This window comes from Dasypus novemcinctus, chromosome 5 (genome assembly GCF_030445035.2).
Source record: "Dasypus novemcinctus isolate mDasNov1 chromosome 5, mDasNov1.1.hap2, whole genome shotgun sequence".
Classification (NCBI taxonomy): Eukaryota; Metazoa; Chordata; class Mammalia; order Cingulata; family Dasypodidae; genus Dasypus; species Dasypus novemcinctus.
In genome coordinates, this window is record NC_080677.1 from 80,774,652 (window position 1) to 80,797,859 (window position 23,208).

Below are 23,208 nucleotides of genomic sequence, written 5' to 3' on the forward strand. Positions count from 1 at the left end.
TCCTGGGCAGGTTGCACTTTCTTTGACGCTGGGCGGCTCTCCTTACGGGGTGCACTCCTTGCGCGCATCAGCACTGCACATGGGCCAGCTCCACATGGGTCAAGGAGGCCCGGGGTTTGAAACATGGACCTCCCATGTGGCAGATGGACGCCCTACCCACTGGGCCAAGTCCACCACCGAGCTATTATTTTTTAATGTCATTAATCTTATTAAATTTTACCTCCAGGAGACAAACACATCAAAACTTTCAGGACTCTCTGAGTATAAAGGGAGACCTAGGTAACCCTTAAGTTTGTCCTATCCCTTCATCCAAGACCAGTTTCCCCTTCCCTTTTATCCTCTACCATGCTCCAGCCCCATGAACTCCAGGTTAATCTCTATATTAGATGCTCTCTAAAGTCAGTAATAATCATAGCTAACATATATAGGGTATCTGCTCTTCTATGGAGTTTACTTTTATTAACTTACTTCATATTTGTAACACTCTTTGAAGTCAGGACTTTTATTATTCCCATATTTTATAATAAGGAAATTGAGGCATACAGAGATTAAGTAATTTACCTAAGTTTAACTAACTAGCTAATAAGAGATGAGGTCAAGATTCAAAATCAGGCAGTTTGGCTCCAGAGCATGCACTCTCAATCAGGAATCTTTGCTGCTTAGTTGGACAATCAGAAAAGGTTTATCAGGAAAACTTAACGTGAAAGCTATATTTTTTAAAAATAAAATTGAAAGAAAAACACAAACTAGAACAAGGGCCTCCAAAGCATTTTTTGTTTTATTCCTTGCCAAACATTTAGAAAAAACTGTTGTGATGCTCTATTTCCTGCTTTGAAAAGCAGTCACATTTTACATTGCTCATGCATTTAAGATGGTTTCTTTGTAATATAACAATCAGCACATTTTTTCAACTTCTTTATTCAGTTGGTTGCATAAAAGATATACATTCTTATATTGACAATTCTTGTCATGAACAAAAGCAACAAAAATAAGGCAATGGTAAGATGTGCTTCACATATAAACAATCACGTTATAAGAATAGGAAATCCGGATTCCTGTACAACAAAAAGATTAGGAAGCAACACGTGAATGAGCCCTGAACTCAGAATACAGACTGTATACCCATAATATAGCTCACTTAGGTTCTTTTGTTTATGATGCATAATTCCTTAATCATCCATTTGTAAAGTAAAAATGAACATTAAGAAACTAAAATCTGATTAGCATTTATTTTCACAATATCAATGCTAAACTCAAAATAGTAACTTCATTGACTGTAAATATTAAATGTTTCCAAAGTAAAAGGTAATCTTAATTTTTTTTAACCCTCTAAATGGGGTCTGCCAAAAAAGGTAGATTATTTCACTCTACTTGCAAGGAGACTAGACAGCCTAAGCTTAAGTAGCATGAGCAACAAAGGAGAACAAATATCACAAAGAGTAATGCCCACACATAAAAAAATATCTAGTTGATCCATGTTCTTTCTACTAATGTAGCTAGCCTATTAAACAACCAGCATAATGGAAGCTTACACCTCACGACAGTATTACTAAATTAACTACATATCTATCCAAAATTTCCAACTCCCTGCACAAGATAGTTTTAGTACACCTATTAAGTACTACAGGTCATTTAGAAAAACAGAAATAAAACATATACCCAGTCTTTGCAATTTAAAATCTTTCATTTGATATGAACAATGTTCAGATATAAATTTTGAACTAACTACATTCTCTAAATTACAATTTATGTAATCAAGATTTCCTAAACAAAGATCTTAGATATATGATCTGTACAAACGTACAGTAGTGTATATTCCAAATAAAGCTTTTGTTCCTACTATGATATCACAATATAACTCTTTTCCGAGTAAAGGTATCTGTTAAGGCTTAAGGTGTAAACTTTTTGAAAAGCAAAAAACTTAGTGAAGAAATTATCATTCATTTAAAATGTGTATCTTCTCATAAGAGGCCCCTGAACTTTCAAATTTGTATGTGAGAAAACATTTACATCTCAAATTTCAAGGAAAGGCACAGGCTTTATGTAAAAAAGCAGCAAAATTTTAAACCCACCAATTTATTGAAAAAGCCATTACTTTTATTAGAAACAAACAATGCTTCTCAAGATGTTGGCAACAGGTCATGTATTTCACACAGTGCATTTCTCTCTTTAATTATATTCCGGCAGGAGGTGGGATACCTCCTTGACCATGGGCAGAAGTATTTGATGGACTGTGTAAGCTGGTCTCCTTGTACACAAACCAAGCATTTCCTCCCCAAAGTATCATATTCAGAAAGCCAAGGATCTATGAAAAAGAAAATAAATGTGAAAATCTGTATCTACTTAAAAATTCATATCCAGCTTAGTTTTACTATAAATATCTAACATTTCCAGGCAGTACCACATTATTTCATTTAAAGTAACACTATATACAAATAGCATAAAAAGGGAAGACTATATTTCAATGTAATAGACCCAATGAAATAAAGCTAAACCTCTATATATCTGTAACATATAAAATCACGACTATAACAAGCTTTACTTTTGCATGCTCATTATTACCAAAAAGATGGGATCAGACATGAGGAAAGCAACTAAAACTCTCCTTTTATTACTTCGTATTGAACATCAGTGTTTTGGGTGAAGAGGACAACAGGAATCCATGTTTCCTTCTCTTGGGACTTTCCCTTTTCTCCTACTCTAAAAGATTATAAACTTCCCTCTACATTTCCTTATTTCCCTCCCTTCTTCCCCTACTATCATCTTCCTTACCCCCAGGGTTACAGCCAGGAAGAGAAAAGGAGTCACAAAAGAACTTCACATCACATTCCACGTTAGTCAACCTAAAAGAAATTAATCTCCCCAGATAAAAACCTGACAATTTAAAAGAAAGTCTGAGAGCTGAATAAACTGAAGCTACCCTATTTTGATAGATTCCTTTATAAATGTAAGAATGGTGAGTTATGAGGAGTGTGATAAGAAGCTTGGGGAAGTACTACCAAATTACTGAAGGCCAAATGTTTTGTGTATATTTGTATACCAAACATTTCTGAAATTGTCCTACTCAAATCACTGTCTACATAAATGCAAAAATCTGACTTTTTATAATATTACAAAGTCATAAAACAAAAATGTGGGAAAATTGCTTTACAAGATCATGCTGCCTTCAACCACTGAAAAATTATTTTTTGAAAAGACCCCTCCCCAATCTAACATACTCAGTATTAATGACAGCATATGCTTTCTCTTGAAATATATATTAATAAAATTATTTACAGTTTGACAAAATAGCAGACTAAGTAATATTTGATGCTTCATATGTATTAACTAAATCTTACAGATTATTTAAAAGACCATAATAATATTACTTTCATATACTAGCAGAGTAGGCTCTAAAGTCAGATCTGGGTTCAACCTTTGGCTTACCATTTACTAGTTGTTTCACCTTAGGCAAATTAACTTCTTAGCCACATATTTTCCCCAGTTGTAAAATGAAGATAATATCACCTTCCACATTACTCTTAGAATTGCAGGGTATTTTAAACAAGATGTGAATGTGACACCCTTAGCACAATGCCGGGCACAAAATTTGTTTTTTTTTAAAACTTTGTAAGGTATACTGTTAGGTAAATTAGAGTTGTGCAACCATCACAACTAACCAGCATTTGAATCTTCCCATCACCACAAAGAGATCTGTTCTGCATGTCTCTTGCGGTCCTTCCTCCTTCCCACCACCAAACACATGCAGCCACAGGCTTACTTTCTGTCTCTAGAATTATCTTTTCTGGACATTTCACAAAGATGGACTGATTCAATATATGGCCTTTATGTCTGGCTTTTTCTCATTTGATGTTTCTGAGGTTCTTCCATGTTGTAGCACATATCCAGCACTTTGTTCTTTTTAATGCCGAATAGCACTGCACTGGAGGTACCACATTTTGTTATACATTCACCAGCTGAGGGGTATTTGAGTTATTTACAGCTTTTTAGCAATTATGAATATTGTTATGAACATCTGCATAGTCCTTCTGTGGAAGTATGTTTTCATTTCTCTTATGTAGATTCCTAGGAGTAGAATTGCTGGGTCACATTGTAAGTTTATGTTTAGCTTTTTAAAAAACTGCCAAAATTTTCCAAAGTGGCTATATACTCTACTTCTCATAAGTGATGTGTAAGGGTTCCCATTTTGCCTCATACTTACCAAACCTTGGGATCATCTATCTTTTTCATCATTCACATGGGTGTGAAGGAGCATCTCACTATGATTTTTATTTGCATTTTCCTAATAAGGATGTTGAGTAGTTATTTCAAGGGATTACTGGCCATTCATTTATCTTTATTAGTGAAATGTCTGGGCAAATCTTTTGCCCTTTCATAATTGGCTTATTTTTCTTTCTGCTTTTGAGCTTCAAGAGCTCTTCATATATTCAGGATACAAGTCTTTCAGCAGATACGTGATTTGCAAATATTTTTTGCTAGTCTGTGGCTTGTTTTCCATTTTCATAGCAGTGTTTTATGACGCACGAAAAAATTTAATTTTGATAAAATCCAATTTATCATGTTTTTTTTTCTTTTATACATCGTGTATCTGGTGCCATAGCAAAGAATTCTTTGCCTAACTCAAGGGAATGAAGACTTTATCCTATATTTTCTTTGAAAAGATTTATAGTTTTAGCTCTTACACTTAGGCCTATGATCCATTTTAAGTTAGTTTTTGTGTACAGTATCCAATGGCGTACATTGGTTATCCATTTGTTCTAGCCTCCTCTGTTGATGATTCTTTGTCTATGTAACTGTCTTGGCAACTTTATTGAAAATCAGCTGCCTGTAGATGTGAAAGTTTATTTTTGGGATCTTGATTCTATTCCATTGGTCAATATGCCTATCCTTTTTGCCAGTACTAGACTGTCTTGATTGCTGTCGTTTAAAGTAAGTTTGAAATCATGAAGTAAAATCCTCCAACTTGGTTTTTTTCCAAGAATGGTTTTGACTATTCTGAGCACCTTGACTTTCTATAAAAATTTTAAGGTCAGCTTGCCAATTTATGCAAAAAACTCTGCTGGGATTTTGACAGGGATTGCACTGAATCCATCCTTAAGAGTTTAGAGTTTTTTTCCCCTTTTTTTAGCATTCCTCTGAATCTTCAGAATAAATTCCACTGGAAGTGAAATGCATCAGATGTGTTTGCTCTGCCACCCGGACCATCACTTCTGTATGACGGTCATTAGCTTGGTCTAATTTTTTGCCAGCACAAACAGCCCAGGACAGGGGAGCTTCTGCAGAGAGCCCACTGATGCCACACCCGAAAGATAGGATCAGCCCTCCGAGGCCACCAGGCAAAGTGCAATGTCTGGGAAGGGGCAGACTAGCGTCTCTGTGCAGGTGGGTGAGCAAGGGAGGAAGTGGTATGAGGTGGTGCCAGAGGCAGGCTGGTGTAGATCGTCCAGAGAAATGTGGGCCTCAGAGAGGGAAGCACAATGGAAAGCCCCTGGAGAGCTATCATTAAGGAGTGACAAGACAGGGGGGCTCCTGCAGAGGGCCAAGTACAGAGAAGCAGAAGGGCGGTAGGAGGTGGCCATGGCAACCAGTATGGATGATGCTGGCAGCAGCGTGGACCGAAGTGGCTGTGAGGACATTTCCAGCAGACTCAAGGGACCCAAGACAATGTTAGGTTAGGTACAGGCACCTATCTCTCACCCAGAAGATGTTTGTGGCAAGGGTGAGCTTCCAAAGAGGTGCTGGCTTGGCGGGCTGCGCATGGGTGGCGCTGCCACAGCCCCTCAATCTGGCTGGCTGTACATTAGTGACTATCAACAATGCCTTCAGGGAAAAGTCCTGCCAAATAATTTTAATGAAAAGTAAGACAACCCTGATCTTGTTCAAACCTGTTTACAAGTAATGATTTACTTCATAAGCTTTCCTTCACTGTTATAAAGGTAAACACTATATGGTAACTAAGATTCTGGTAACTCTTAATAAAAACAAAACCCAATATATAATTCATCCAGAGATTAAAAGATAGTGCTTTCTTAATAAGGTTTTTCTAATAAGCAAAATAAACAGTTTTAGAAATAGTGTATACATACCACAGATACATTTAGGGATCCCATACTAGAAACAGAGGCAAAATAACACACCACTTCTTGAGGCTTGGCACAAGGCGTAAGCTCCTGAATGATACTGGGACCAGTAGCTGTTTTAATATCTGTAAGAGCTTTAGCCCAGGCTGAAGTGCTCACCAACCACAAAAAAGTGGCAACAAGAGTAACAATGAAGTCCTAAAGCAAAAATAATTACGAGTTAATGAAGAGTCAATTTAAAAACAATTTCAAATCCATGATGAAGGAACTGAGATTATATTTAAAACCTATGGTACTGAAAAATGGCCTTCATGATGTACCTTGTAACAAAAGGTCATAGTCACCATAGTAATTATTGCTGTTCAATATTACTAGCATAATGCCTAATATTCAACAGTAAACAAGATTCAGTCAGCTCCTTGGGAGTCTGAGATTTTATACTAGAAACCAAAGTTTTATACAGTCATAACCATAATCTTACTTCACCCACTTACTCCCAGGATCACCCCTTAGATCTTGTCATAAGCAGTTAACTGCATCCCTCCATAATGTGTTTCATTCTGTTCTCTAATCATCATCTCTCTTTCCAACTCACTCCAATGAGTTGGCACCTCAATCCCCAAAATCCTTTGACCCCTCTGTAGCAGTTTGATACGGTTATGAATTCCAAAAATAGATACTGGGTTATGTTTGTAACCTGGTCTGTACCTGGGTGTGATTAAGTTATGCTTAGGGCTTTGATTGGGCCACGTCATTAGGGCGTTGACTCCCCACCCCTTGGGGGAGGGCTCACAGAAAAAAGGCATGGCAAAGGACAGAGTTGGAGGGGTTTTGACGTTGGAGTTTGATGCTGAAGCCTTAAGCTGGTGCCCCAGGAAGTAAACTCAGAGAGGGAACAGAAGCAAGCCCCAGGATGAGAGGAACTCTGAGGCTAGGAAGAAGGAAGCACTGGGAAGAGAGGAACCCTGAACCCAAAGAGAAGCAAGACCCTGGAAGAGAGGAACCCAGGAAGCCTGAACCCTTGCAGACACCGGCAGCCATCTTGCTCCAATAAGTGAAAACAGACTTTGGTGAGGGAAGTAACTTATGCTTTTGGCATGGTATCTGTAAGCTCCTACCCCAAATAAATACCCTTTATAAAAACCAACTGATTTCTGGTATTTTGCATCAGCGTCCCTTTGGCTGACTAATACACCCTCTAAGACCTACAATCTGATGCTATCACCTCATGTGTGCCCTCATTTCTCTCCTTAACCAGTTTATAGTTCAAGGTCCTATGCGGATGCAGCTCTATGGTTGAGCACCTGCCTCTTTGTACAAGGGCCTTCATTATAACCCCTTGCATAAAAGTCTCAACTCCCTTGCCCTTCTGCTTCCTCATACTATTGTGGCAAAACTTTAAATATAATTTTTCATGAGCTGGATAATGAAATGGCAAAAAGCACATAATCAGGCTGACTTCTCTCTTTTTAAATTCATGACCACCAACTTTAAAAATGCAACTATACTAAGAAAAAGACACCACCACCCCCAAATTTTTTTTCCCTTAAGGCACCTTATTACTAGTAACTTTCCACACTAAATCCGTTGCTATTTATTGAATTCCCAAGAATAGGAATGAAGGTTTTACTATTTTGAATAGCTTCTTATTAAATTAAGAAGATGAAGAGAGGGGGAAAATCAAACACATTTACTCTCCTTACCCAATATACACTGCTGGGGAGCTAAAATCTTGTTAAAAAGTACCATCTAAAATATTTAAGTAACACTTTTAAGTATGCATTTATACAATATAAAGTATAACTCCCTTGTCTGATAGTCCTTCAAATTAATGACCAATTAACTTGTTTACCTTCCCTCAAATTAATGACCCAAATGGGAATAATGCAAAATTTGTTCCTTTTTGATGCCACATTCTCTGTACATGAGTACACTCAAGGCTATGGCTTCTTACATATCTGTAGCAAAAATCTCTCTAAGCTCAGAAATGTGTTTTGGAACTTATCACAGAAGTATTTTTGAAATAAATAGGATTCATTTTAAATTATTTTGCCAGTCAGCTTTTAGTCATTTATTTAGGATAAACACTAGTGGCATCTTATGAGATATAGAAGCTATGCCTACATAGCTTGCCCATCTGGTCAAGATGATGTTTAGTAAATGCCTTTTAAGTAGAGGACCAAAAACAATTCGATAGGAATTAGTCATAGCAGTCTAATTAAAAAAATGTACAAGGTCCTGGGTTTGATCCCTGGTACTACCTTAAAAAAAAAAGTGGGTACTTTAACAGTGCTACCTGGAGTTGGGTAGTGCACAATCTGCAGATGCCCGTGGCAGCCGTGCTCCTACCAATAAATAAGGACGTAGTTCATAACAGAATTTTAGGATTTGGGATGACCTATCTTTATTTGGTTTTATTTTATGATATATCTGACTCTACATATCACCTAGAACCCTGGAGGCTCCTGCCACTAAGTAAAAAAAGTACAATGTGTTACGTAAAAAGAGAACTAAAGTAGACTTAAAATTTCACCATCAAAATAATCCTGGAAATACTTCAATGCAGAATTGAGAAAATTGCTAAAAAGTAGTCCTCTAGGGAAGCGGATTTGGCTCAACTGATAGAACATCCACCTACCACATGGGAGATCCAGGGTTCAAACCCAGGGCCTCCTAACCCATGTGGTAAGCTGGCCCATGCGTAGTGCTGATGTGCGCAAGGAGTGCTGTGCCATGCGGGGGTGTCCCCCGCACAGGAGAGCCCCACGTGCAAGGGGTTCACCCTATAAGGAGAACCGCCCCATAAGATAAAAGTGCAGCCTGCCCAGGAATGGCACCACATGCACGGAGAGCTGACATACCAAGATGACACAACAAAAAGATTCCCTGTGCCGCTGAAAAGAATACAAGTGGACACAGAAGAATACTCAGCAAATGGACACAAAGAGCAGACAACTGCGGTGGGGGGGGCGAATAAAAAAATAAATCTTAAAAAAAAATAAAAAGTAGTCCTCAAGAACAAAGAGTACTTAAATGTGTCATATTTGGCTCTATTTAAAAATATGGGTATCTCAAAAAAGCTTTTTTACATATACAAAGGTTAAATTAAAAACTGAATTCAAAATTTAATTTAGAAGCTGATTTTTTACAGTTAAAAAAAAACACCCATTATATTTCAACAACAAAAAAATCATTCAAGGAATTAATTCTGACTTATCTATCTATATAACCATTAAACTGGTCATTCTGATGTGGAAAATTACTTTTGACTTTCTGATGGAAGCAACTATGTCAGTTTTATATTGTGATCTAGTTTACGATAGTCTGAATTCTGCTTTAAGAAGCATGGTATTTTTAAAGTTTACTGGACAAAATATAAGAAGGGCTCATTGCTGGATTTAATAAAAAAATTTGTTAAGAGAATGACAAAAAATCAAGAAATATGTCTTCATTTAGAATTTAAGTATTAAAAAAAGTATATATAATATCTATCTCCTAGTCTCCTTTTAAATAAGTCCTGAAAAGTCTACAGATGTTATGGATTCCTATATGTAATTCCTGTTGAATAACCATTGCAATTTAAAATAACTGATGTCTATCTTTTTGAAAGTCATCTAATAGCCAAGAAATATCCTTTGAAAAGAACCAATGTAAGAATCTCTTCTCGGACATAAAAAATACTAGCAAATCTCAATGATAAAAGATTGTTTTATTCCATACTTACCATTTGCATTCTTATAATCCTGGCAGCAAAAACAAAAAACAAGTAAGTAAATAAAACTTATCTTATTTGACAATTCCTTCACTTAAAAGGCCTTCCCTTTAAAATAAGTAACAAGTGTTTAGTAGACTTCAATGTTTTCTCACAGACGTAAATGACCAGTATTCCCAAAACACCTTCTATTCTCATTTCAAATCAATAGCACTAATACTGATTCTGTAGTTATTATTTTGCAGTAGAGGTTCAGCTTAAAACCATGGCTTAATTCTGAGTTTGTCACCAACACTCTACAGTATATTCTACTAATTAAATCTTGGAGATTATTTTTATTTCTAGCTCAGTAGACTCTGAAGCCAAGGAAGGTGTCAAAACTTCAAATCCAAATCCTTTGTTGGCATCTCAGAGATTCAAAATTAGCTCACGGATGCCACTAACACTGAATATAGGAATTATCTGGGTCAGATTTCAAATTAAAGAGTTTAGAAATATAAACTAGGAGTTGGCAAACTTGGTCTGTAAAGAGCCAGACAGTAAATATTTTTTAATCTCTCACAACTATGTATCCTCTGCCACTGTAGCATGAAAGCGGGCATATACAATATATAAATGAACGGGTATGGCTGTGTTCCAAATAAAATTTTATTTAAGAAAAAAAAGGGGGGGGGGGAGCAAGCTAGATTTGGCCTGTAGGCCATAGTTTACTGATCCCTGATTTAGATTATTAAGCTCCCTAAGGCAATGCAGAGGCATAAAGGGGCCTTTTGAGAAAGAGAAAAAAAGATAAGTAGGTACACAATTCTGAGACTACTGGTATGGTCAGCAAATTATTCAAATCAAAGTAGAAATTCTATTTCATTAAGTAGAGATCCTACTTAATTTCTCTGCTACTTTCAACCCAATATCCATTTTTTAATAAAATATTTGAGTTTTTCCCCCCACATTAAAATAGAGTTAAAAACCAAACAACCTTCCCTTGAATACAGAAAAAATGCTGTGAAAAGGCAAAAAGAATGGAGTTAAAACATGATAACAGGAGAAAACTCAATTTCATGGCATGCATACTGAACTGGGCTTATGCCAAAAATTCTGATTTCCAGTGTAAGAAAACTCCTATTTAAATTCAATTAAATACTTAGCTGAATTTTTTGTATAAAAAGAAATAAAGCGTTTACTTACAATCAAGGGAAGTTTTCGACTATCCCGATACAGGTTCATGTAACCAACATAAAGGAGAAGAGCAGCAATGCAGTACAGAAAAACAAAGACTGCAAATGTAACATAAAATTGTGCAGAAGAAGAGTAATCTCCTATAAGGACATGACTTTTCCAATTTACATCACACACGTTTACTTCTGGAGCTGACTGAAATGATGCCTGATTCAACCTGTTTAAAAAAAGACTCAAATAAATTTATGAATTACTAGACTCTACCAAAGAGAAGAAAGCCTAAAATATTTAGACAGAAATATGTAAGCAGGATACTAAATGACATTTCAAAAAATGCTCTCTAAATATTTAATAAGCTTTTTTCGTTTTGGAAAAAAATAAAGCAAAATTCAAACATTTAAGTAAATTGAAATTTTCCTAAGATTTATATAAATTATGATGCTTTATGATAGATTGAATATAGACTGAATTAAACTCTTTCATAACCAGATATTATCTTCCTGCAATAAAAAAAAAAATCAGATCAAGAGGGTTTATACCAAGTAGCTTACAATTTGAGACATGACACTCCATTCTTGGTGGCAGAGTCTGTGACTAGAACCAGGAGAGCCCATTATAAAAATGATTGACATTTTAACCCTGGACTAGTCAGTTGATAGCTTCACACTGTCTTTGATTTTCCCCATCCATAAATGGTAAAAGTATTTATCACTGAAGATGCTGGTAACAGTTCCTTGTACAGGAACTATACAGAGAGAAGGGTCGGGAGATAGAAAGGCACTGATGATTATCAAGCACTTGCTATCTGCATATCTTTTATATAAAATTTTATTTTAATCATCAAAGCAATTCCTAAAATGTAATATTTACATTAACTGGACAGAAAAATTGAGTCCAGAGAGGCCAAGTAAGGAAAATTAGTAAGTGGAAGAAGACTCACACCCAGGCTTAAACATAGGGCATATTCAAAAAACTTCTCAATGAATACTAAAGTCAAAAAAAAAAATTCAGTTTAGTTTGAGAGCAAGAGAATAAGGTTTACGTTAATAAAAGAAATATAGGGACCCCTCATTTTATATCAATGTGTCTTAAAATATATATAACACTATTATTCAGTAATTACAAAAACATGAGAAATCTGGATTTTCATAAACTGTGGTGGCTTCTACTTCAAGCCTTCTCACATTAAGGTGACAGAGCTTATTTTGTTTTTTAATTTCCAATTTGTTGTTGGCTGATAAAATATAAATGTCAAAACAATGTCAAATCACTACAAAAGTTTTAAATGCTTGCTCTCACTTTTGTTACTAATTTCATTACAGACCAATAAAACAGTTTACAGATAGCACTGGTCTGTGTACCACAGTTTGAATAGCACTGATCACTTACAAATGAGCATGCAATATAAAATTTTCTATCTTCCATGACCAATATACTGCTGGCAATCTTAATAAGTCAAAAGGAGTTACTAAACTGTAAAAACAAACAACTCACCTGAATGGATAACCAAAAGTGGCTGTAACAGTTTTATTTTCCTTACTTTTAGGACAAGACACTAGAATTTCTGTTTTACCCTTAAAACCTCCACAGGTAGCAAAAGCAAAGATGGATGCAATCTACACAAAGTGAGACAAAAGAAAAGGAGAAGCATTACTACACCCAAAATATGGGTCAGTAAAACTCTCAATAGATTATTTTAAAACACTGGTTCACTAACATTCTAGAGATTCTTAATTACAAATTAAGCCTAGATGTGAAAAACATTAAAAAATTTATTTTTAACTCTCAACAAATTTTATTTCCCCTTAGAATAACATAGAAATTAATATATGAGCTATATAATAATTCATTTGCTCATGCTCCAGTATACCTACCAAATATTAGGTATGAAATTCAGAGATAGACTTATTTATTAGTATCAAAATCAAAAGGGGTAAGGTGCAAAGCCAAGAGCTGGTAAGCAGTGAAGAGATGTTACTTAATGAGCAAGGATGGTTTCTTTGGAGTACTGGGGTACTTCCAGGTCTCAAAAAATAGTTGGAAATTTGTTTTACTGATCATAAATAACAATGTTTTCTCAAGTGATACCTATAACAGAAAAAAACTGGAAGCATTCCAGATGTTGATAGAGAATCAAATAAACTATAATTAATCATACAGTGGAACACTGTATAGCCATTAAAATGTTGGGGAACATTTGACAATAAAGAATATTTATTACATATAAACTTTGTTCAGACAATGCATTGTACATATTCTACATCTTTGTACAGAACAAAAACAAAAAAGGTTATGTATCAAAATTTTAACAGTTGTCATCTCCCAATGGAAAATAAAGGATAATTCCTTTTTTTTATTTGCACCTTCTAAATTTTCTACAAAACAATCAATCAAAAAATCCCAGATACACTGCAGTGACCAAAAGCTCAATCTTTCGGCAACTACTGATAGCTCTATTTTCAAAGTATATTTGAACTCTGACCACTTCTTACCACCATTATAACACCTGATCTAAATCACCATCACCTCTTGCCCAGATTATGTGCCAGTAGCCTTCTAATTGATCTTCCTGCTGCTGTCCTGGTCCCAGCTTTAGTCTAATGTCCACACAACAGCCAGGACAGTCTTTTAAAAATATAAGGCAGACATTTTTATGCACTGCTCAAAACATTCCATGGCTTCTGAGTGCTCTTTGAGTAAAAAAGCAAAGTTCGTATAATGGCCTATGTGGTCCTCTCCTCCCTCAATATTTCTGATGATACGTTGCTACTTTTCTTCCCTGCCTAACGTGGTCTACACAAAATGGTCTCCTTAATATTCCTTAAACACACGGGATTAGCCCCTACCTCAGGGCCTCTGCGCAGGCTATTCCTTCTGCTGCCAATTGTTCATTCCCTCACTTCTTCAGTTCCCTATTCCAATGTGACCTCATCAGAGAGACCTTTCCCTGTTCATTCTATATAAAACAACAGCACTCCCACACCATAGTACCTATTCTCTTTATTTATGCTGCTTTATTTTCCCTCCACTGTAATAACCACTGCCAGATAATACTTGCTCGTCTCTCTCCCTTCACTAGAATGTGAACTCCAAGATGGTAAGGACTTCGTTTTGCTCAAGGTTACACACACCTAGTAAATAGTAGACAAAATTTAATATCCAAACCTGTACTGTTTAACACTGATTCAATGCCTCCACTGGATTACTCCATGGTCTTAAATCTTGTAGGTTATTATCAGGATCGTAATAACTATCAAGGGAATTTTTTTTTCTATGAAGAAGAGATAGACAAAAAGAAATTTGGTTTCAGATATTAAGAGTCTGGGGTAATGTGTCACACAGAGTTTAAGGCCTTCTATTAAAAATAGGTGTTTCAGAGACAGAATAAATGTAACTACACACAATAAAAACAGAAGGCCAGGAAATGAGTCTTGGGCATATACTCACATTCAGGGTTAGGAAAGGGAAGTGGTATACACAAATTAAATCAGTAGAATTAGAATAAAGAGGCCAGAAATAGACTAATGTATATTGAGAAATTAAATCTAACAGGAAGGGGTGGGTTAGTTTTAAGGATAAAATTATTTCCCTCAAGAGGTGGAGCTTAATTTCCATCTTGTTGAGTGTGGACCTGCTTCTGGTGGAGAGAATATGGTAGAAGGAACGGGATGACATTTTTAAGAAGAGGTTATAAAAGTCTGCAACTGTATTCTTTTCTCCTGTCTTGAATCACCCACTCTGGGGGCAGTCAGCTGCCACATTGGGAGGTTACTCAAGCAAGATATAAAAGAGACTCACGTGATGAGGAACAGAGGACTGCCAGCAACCATATGAGGAAGTTTCAAAGTGGATCATCGGAAGCCTGCCAAGAGCCCTGTGAGTGATCTGGGAGATGGATCCTCTCATAGTTGAGCTTTGATATAACTGCAGCCCAGGCAACAACCTGACTGCAACCTCATGAGAGACCCTGGGCCAGAACCACTCAGCTAAGCCACTAGGAATTTCTGACCTACAAAAACTGTGAGATAATAAATGTTTGTTTTTTAAAATTGCAAAGCTTGGAGTAATTTGTTATGCAGGAATACATAACCAATACAAGGAAGGACTATTTAATAAACGGTCCAGATGGGCCAGAGACTTCAATGTAAAAACCAAGTCTTTAAAAAATTTAAAGACAATAGAGGGAAGCGGACTTGGCCCAGTGATTAGAGTGTCTGTCTACCACATGGGAGGTCTGCGGATCAAACCCCGGGCCTCCTGGACCCGTGTGGAGCTGGCCCATGCACAGTGCTGATGCGCGCAAGGAGTGCCCTGCCACGCAGGGGTGTCCCCACATACGGGAGCCCCACGCGCAAGGAGTGCACCCCGTAAGGAGAGCCGCCCAGCGCAAAAGAAAGTTCAGCCTGCCCAGGAATGGTGCAGCACACACTTCCCATGCCGCTGACGACAACAGAAGCGGACAAAAGAAACAAGACACAGCAAATAGACACAGAGAACAGACAACTGGGGGAGGGGGGAATTAAATAAATAAATAAATAAATAAATCTTTAAAAAATAAATAAATAAACATGGTTAGTCTGAATTGAGATGTGCTATAAATGTAAAATATACACTAGGTTTCAAAGATTTAGTGTCAAAAAAGAATGCAAAATATTTCATTAGTGAGTTTCCATGTTGACTACTTGTTAAAATGATAATACTATGGATATACTGATTTAATTAATAAAATATATTAAAATCACCTTTCTTCTATTTTACTTTTAAAAGTGTGGCTAATAGAACATTTAAAATTACACATGTGATTTGCAATGCATTTTCACTGGACAAGGCTGCTTCAGAGTGATATTACATTCATCTAAAATAAAAATCTGACCATGCCATTCCCCTTTTTAAAAGGGATTTTCTCAATAGTTTCCAAACGAAAAAAATTAAAAATAAAAAATAAATTTTTTTTTAAAGCCTAACTTTTTAACTTAAAAAGTTAAAAGGCATGGCTGTTCTAGCTTCAACTTTATCTTTCTCCCTTGTCAGGTACTAAACTATTTGAACACATTGTGGTACTTAACTGTTTCTGAAACACACTATGTATTTAAATCTTGGCACTATATATTTAAATCTTAGATGTACATACTACTGCTGGAAATGTCTCCACCTCTCACACCCACCCCTGAATCTCTAATAAAGTCATCTTTTAAGATCAAACCCATTTTCCTACGTTCTGTATCCTGGGTTGCCATAGACTTGTGTATATTAACTCTATTATAGGCATTTTTCTTACCTTGTTTTATAAAAAAATAAGTATTAGTTTCAAAATAAAAGGCACACTACACTACAGTTTTGCTGCTTTTAATACTACTGCCTCTAACCCACCCTTGTTAGACTGCCATGTCTTTGTATCTAGTCATATTCAGGGTTTTTAGTGCCTACCTAGCAGAATGCCTGGCACATAGCAAGTGCTCACTAAATAAATAATTAAGGAAAAGTCAATTTCCAATAATGTGCAAATAAAACAAAATTTCTTATCTTACATAACCATTTCAAAGCTGCCTTTTAGTTATCTAACAGGAAAAAGGGACACAGCACACATTTTATCCTAAATCAAGTGCAAAATAATCTGAGAGTAAACTTTTCATCCATCTCACCTCTCATGATACACTACTACTATTGTGATCTAGATTATGAGTTATATAGTATAAGTCCATGGTGAATCTTGGCTTAGGTATAGCTGTGTGATCTTTCCAGTTTTTATTAGAAATGTAATTTGTTTCCAGTAATTTATTATCAGAGTACTACCCATAAAAATTTGGATTTCCTGCTCTTCCTGCAGTAGAGGTTTGATGGTGGTGGAAACAGAAAATACGGCAACATCAGTCCCCTAGTCCCATACAGCAACAATCAAGATGGAATTGACCAACAGATGCCACTTAAAATAGCATATGTGCTTTCCAGATCCCCACCACTTTTGCCTGTCTCAACATACCTTAGGATGCCCGTTAGCTGCCAATAATCAATGACTTACACTATTGTTTTTCTTCCAAACCTATCTTTATTCATTTGCTTTAGGAGGGTAGCTCCTATAGACTTTTTGGTTTACACCCTAGTCCAAATGAGGAGTACTAGTATGTTGATTTATAGTTTCTTGACACTTGTGAAATTCACTGCCCTAACCCTCCCTCCCCCATGAAGAATGACTGTAATTGCTAACATGGAATCCTATCTGTGGAGTAATTAGTAAGAATCCAGGGGCAGTACGAGAGCAGGCTTCTCTTCAGGTTGAAAAAGTTCCACCTTCATCAATATGGGCCAAAGTTCCCAGGCAAACAGTTTCACTTATCTCTCTACCCACCACATACACACTAGATGGCCATTAGAAGATTTCCTCACTTTAGAGAGCTTGGGTTTAATACAGATTGGTTCTCCAGAATACTAGTTTCTTTATGGGTTCCTGGAATTCAACTTATCTGGTATACAAGAAAATATTTAAACTTCTATTTATATCTACTTTGAGACCTAAAGAAGCAAAGTTTTATTGAAATTAATATGCCAGTAAAACCCATGCTCGGCTTACAAGACAGATGGTCAAATGTCATTACAGTACATTGAGTATCCTGAAGGTAAGAGGAGTCCCACAGTGTTGAAGAGCAGACATTGGTGCCCTCACATATTCCTTCACTCGCAATGTTAAGATTTATGCATTGAGTAGGTGTTATAAATGATCTAGTTTTAACCAAACTAACCTTCACAAAATGAACTAGTGGTTTAAAAATACATCTTTGAAGAAAGCACAGGTTGATATTTAAATATTCATGTCCAAAAAAGAAAACTTGGTATGAGCTGTATTTATCTACCATATCACAAGATGAAAATAAGTTCTCCTTAATCAGATCATGAGTTGGTATAAAAAATTAGAAATTACGCAGAAGAGTATCTAAAATACGGATTTGAAAATATCAATGAAATTTGGCCTGAGAGAATCATCTACCTTAAGAAATGAACTAACAGTAAAGCAGGCACACAAGCTATGACTATACATATATACGGGGGCTGTGAATTTAAATGTTCCAGATAAAACGAGAGATAACAATAAAACAAGAGTTTGTAGACCGTTAGTATTTTCAATGATTTATCTATCCTACAAACAGAGGCAGAGTCCTAGCTTTTATTCTAAGACCCTGCCTATTCTGAGGGTTCTATCGCGGAATGCTGGTAATCATGTTTCTAGATGCAGGATTCTCATCGTTATTTGGTTTCATCATTATTTCCATGTCAGCTATTTTATTTTTTTCTGTACAAAATTTAGTCTATGAAAAGAATTTAATAGAAATCTTCAGGAATATATTTAATAGTGTATTATGTATGAACATGTACGTGCAATGAATTTGGCAATGGATTCTTAAGACAAAACACCAAAACATGAGCAATAAGGGGAAAAAATTGGTACTTGATAAAAATTTAAAAACTTTTGTGCAAAGAACATTATCATTGTGAAAAAAGAGCCCACAGAATGAAATATTTACAAACCACACATGTAATAAGGATTTAATATCCAGAATATATTAAAAACTCTTACAACAACAAAAAGACAACCAATTAAAAATAGGCAAAGGATTTGAAAAGACATATCTCTAAAAAAGATACACAAATGGCTAACAAGCACGTGAAAAGATGTTCATTAAGGAAATGCAAATAAAAAATGAGATACCACCTCATACCCATTAGGATGGCTCTATTGAAAAAAAAAAGGCGGGGTGGGGGGTACAAGAGTTGGTGAGGATGTAAAGAAACTGGAATGCAGTACACTGCTGGTGGGAATGTTAAAACGATGCAGCTACTATGGAAAAGTCTGGCAGCTCCTCAGAAAGTTGAAAATAAAATTACTATATGACCTAGCAATTACACTCCCAGATACATACCAAAGAGAAATGGAAAACATATGTCAACACAAACTTGTTCACAATTGTTTATAGCAGCATAATTCATAATAGTCAAAAGATGGAGACAACCCAAATGTCCATCAATCTATGAATAAAGTGTTGTATATATATAATGGAATATTATTCAGCCATAAAAAAAGGAATGAAGTACTGATACATGCTATAACTTGGGTTAATCTCATAATATTATACCAAATAAAAGCTAGGCAAAAAAGGTCATATTTTGCATGATTCCTTTTATATGAGAAATCCAAAAAAGCAAATTCATAGAAATAGAAAAGCAGATTAGAGGTTACCAAAAAAAGGGGAAAATAGGGTATGATAACTTAACAGGTACTGGTTGTTTTTATTGGGTGATGAAAGTTTTGAAACTATAAAGTGCTGTAGGTTGTATAACGTGAATATGCTAAATACTGCTGGATTATATACTTTAAAATGGTTAATTGTATATTATGCAAATTTCACCTCAATTAGATTAAAAAAAGAAAAAGGAAGAAGAAAATCAAGGGCCAAATTAGGCAAAATCAATGTGCAAACTTTAGTTGGAGCATGATTGACTTAAACTATTAAAAACAAAAAACCCCACAAAAAACAAAAGACATGTATGAAACCATAGGAAATTTAATACCAACTAAATATTTTGAGATATGAAGCAGTTGTTAACTTAATATGTATAAGAATGATAGGATATTGTGGTTTTGCTTTTTAAAAAAAGCTTTATAATTTAGAGATACATACTAAAATATTTACAGGGAAAACAAATCATTGCATGGTTTGAATTCGGGGTATTCTGTATAATTTTAAAGAGAGAGAAAAACACTCCATGCATCATAGCTATGACTAAACAAATACAAATACTGAAAAGAACAGAGTAAAACAAAAAACAAATATATGCAGTTTTTACTAAATTAAATGATCATGTGATAGTAATATGTATAATCACAGCATGTTTGCCTTTACAACCATAAAATCAAATGCTTAGAGCCCAGATGAGTTTTTTAAAAGCAGTTTTATTGAGATATATTCACATACCATACCATATATCCAAACTGTAATAATCAATGGCTTTTAGCATAATCAGTGTTGCTGCATTCATCACAAAAAAATTTTAGAACAATTTCATTACTGCAAAATAAAAACTCCATACCACTTAGCAGTCACCTTTCAATCCCTCTATCCTTACCCAGCCAAAATAGCCACTAATCTAATTCTACCTTTATAAATTAATTTATATTTACATTTTATATAAATGGAATCATACAATATGTAACACTTTGTGTCTGGTTTCTTTCACTTAGAATAATGTGTTGTTGTTGTTTTTTTTGCCTGATATTAACATGGTGTAACACTGACATACATAACTATTTAGTTTCAAAGAAAAACTGTTTATATATGCAATATTACCCACGTTCATATTTCACATGAGTTTTACTATGGTATACAATCCCATGTTAGATATTTTGGCTTTCCTTTTAGTAATATACATGACCTTAGACTTTCCCTTTCAACCACTGTCATACACATATAACAGCACTGCCAGTTAAAAACATTTATGTTGTGCTTTCACCTCTTCTATTCATTCCCAAAGTTTGACACACAACCTTTTGACCAATTCTGCACAAGTTTACCCTCAGCTTTCCATTCTCTAACCTCATTCTATTTTCTGGTGACCCATATTCAAGTTATTAATTCTATGAGTTTACACAATATATTCAGTTCATAATAGGGCAAATGTCTATTCAAGTCTATTGCCTTTTTTTTTGAGGTACCGGGGGCCAGGGATTGAACCTGGGACTTTGTGTGTGGGAGGCCGGCACTCAACCAATGAGCCACATTAGCTCCCCTGAGTTGGCCCTTTCGTATGTTTTGGGTTTTTATTTTATTTTTTTTAAAGAAGGCACTGGGAACTGAACCCGGGACCTCCCATGTGGGAAGCAGGTGCTCAACAGCTTGAACCACATCCACTCCCTTGCCCATTTTTTTTCTATTTGGTTGTGTCATCGTCTTTTTGGTGTGTTGCCTCACTGCGCAGGTCTGGGACACATTTTTTCTTTTTACCAGCAGGTCTCAGGGATAGAACCCAAGTCTTCCACATAGTATACGGGAGCTCAGATGCTTGAGCCACAGCTGCTTCCAGCCTGCTGATTTTTAAATTGGGTTGTCTTTTTGTAGTTGAGTTGTAGCATCTCTTTATATATATCATGGATATTAAACCCTTATCAGATATGTGATTTCCAAGTATTTTTTCCCATTGAGTCGCTGTCTTTTCACCCTTTCGATAAAGTTCTTTGAGGTGCAAAAGTGTTTAATTTTGAGGAGGTCCCAATTGTCTATTTTTTCTTTTGTTGCTCATGCTTTGGGTGTAAGATCCAAGAAACCAACACCTACCACAAGATCTTTATGATGTTTCCCTACATTTTCTTCTACTAGTTTTGTGGTCCTCGCTTTTATATTTAGGTCCCTGATCCATTTTGAGCTGATTCTTCTATAGGGAGTGGAAAGAGGTTCTTTTTCATTCTTTTGGTTATATATCCAGTTCTTCGAGCACCGTTTGTTGAAGAGGTTGTCCTGTCCCATTAACATGGACTTGGTAGGTTTGTCAAAAACCAGTTGGGGGAAGTGGATATGGCTCAAGTGACTGGGCTCCCCTCTACCTAATGGGAGGCCCCAGGTTCGATTCTAGGGGTCTCCCAGTGAAGTCAAGCTGGCCCGTGCCACTGCGGAGAGCTGATGGCCCGCATTGCTGTGGAGAGCTGAAAGCAGACAGCAAGCACAAACAATGGGTGGGGATAAATAAATAAAGTAAAAATAAATCTTAAAACAACAACAATGAAACCAGTTAGCTGTAGAGGTAAGGGTTTATTTCTGGACTCTCTATTCTATTCCACTAATCAACGTGTCTATCTTTACGCCAATACCATGCTGTTTTGACCACTGTAGCTTTGCAGTATGTTTCAAGGTCAGGTAGTGAAAGCCCTGCCAACTGCTCTTCTATTTTAGAATGCTTTTGGCTATTTGAATATACTTTCCCTTCCAAATGAATTTTGTAATTACCTTTTTCTATTTCTGTAAAATAGGCTATTGGAATTTTAATTGGTATTGCATTGAATCTATAAATCAGTTTGGGCAGGACTGACATCTTCATGATATTTAGTCTTGCAATCTATGAACACAGCATGTCTTCCCAACTGTTTAGATCTTCTTTGATATTTTTTAGCTTTTTTTTTTGGTACTGGGCCAGGGGAATGAACCTGGGACTCATATGTGGAAAGCTGGTACTCAACAACCATGCTACACCAGCTCCTCAAAGTTTGATTGTTTGCTTCCTTGTTTTCAGGAGGTTCCAGGGATCAAACCCAGGAACTCTTACATGGAAAGAAGGCACTCAACCACTTGAGCTACATCTACTGCCCTAGCACTGTTTGGTAGTTTTCTGAATATAGGCCCTGTACTTCTTTGGTTAAAATGGCTCCTAGGTATTTGAGTCTTTTCGTTGCTACTGTAAATGGAATTTCCCCCCTAATTTCCTATGACTGTTCGCTACTATTGTACAGAAGCATTACTGATTTTTGCAGGTTGATCTTATATCCTGCCACTTCGTTGAACTTATTAGCTCAAGTAGTTTGTCATAGTCATTTCAAAATTTTCTGAATATAGGATCATGCCATCTGCGAACAGAGTTATAGTTACTTTTTCTACTCAATGCCTTTTATCTATCTATTTATTTTTGTCCAATTGCTTTAGCTAGAACTTCTGGCACAATACTGAATAACTGGTGAAGGGGGGCATCCTTGTCTTGTTCCTGATCTTAGAGGGAAAGTTTCAACCATTCCTCATTGAGTATGTTGTCGGCTGTGGGTTCTTCATATATATGCCTTTTATCACATGGAGGAATTTTCCTTCTATTCCCATCTTTCAAAGTGTTTTTATCAAGAAAGGATGCTGGATTTTGTTGAATGCCTTTTATGCATCGATCAAGATGATCATGTGGTTTCTTCTATTTGTTAATGTGGTATGTTCATTGATTTTCTTATGGTGAACCACCCTTGCATACCAGGAATAAATTCCACTTGGTTGTATAATCTTTTGATATGCAGTTGGATTTGATTTGCAAGTATTTTGTTGAGAATTTTTACATCCATGTTCACTAGAGAAACTGGTCTGTAATTTTCTTGTAGTGGCTTTATCTAGCTTTGGTATTAGGTTGATGTTGGCTTCATAAAATGTATTGGGTAATTTTCCCTCCTCTTCAATTTTTTGGAAGAATTTTAACAGGACTGGTGTTAATTCTTCTCAAAATGCTTGG

At 35.9% G+C, this 23,208-nt stretch overlaps 1 protein-coding gene across 1 annotated transcript in view; it reads right to left on the bottom strand.

Moving 5' to 3' along the window:
• Positions 1 to 760: 760 nt before the first annotated feature.
• SYPL1 (synaptophysin like 1) overlaps positions 761 to 23,208 on the bottom strand; it is a 35,889-nt gene continuing 13,441 nt past the window's right edge. Inside the window, exons 2-5 of the mRNA XM_004467553.4 lie at positions 12,463 to 12,584; positions 10,978 to 11,185; positions 6,087 to 6,278; positions 761 to 2,305 (exon numbers count right to left, since the gene is read on the bottom strand). Of these exons, the coding sequence (XP_004467610.1) occupies positions 2,174 to 2,305; positions 6,087 to 6,278; positions 10,978 to 11,185; positions 12,463 to 12,584 (654 nt within the window). The 3' untranslated portion in view covers positions 761 to 2,173. The remainder of the gene's footprint in view (positions 2,306 to 6,086; positions 6,279 to 10,977; positions 11,186 to 12,462; positions 12,585 to 23,208) is intronic.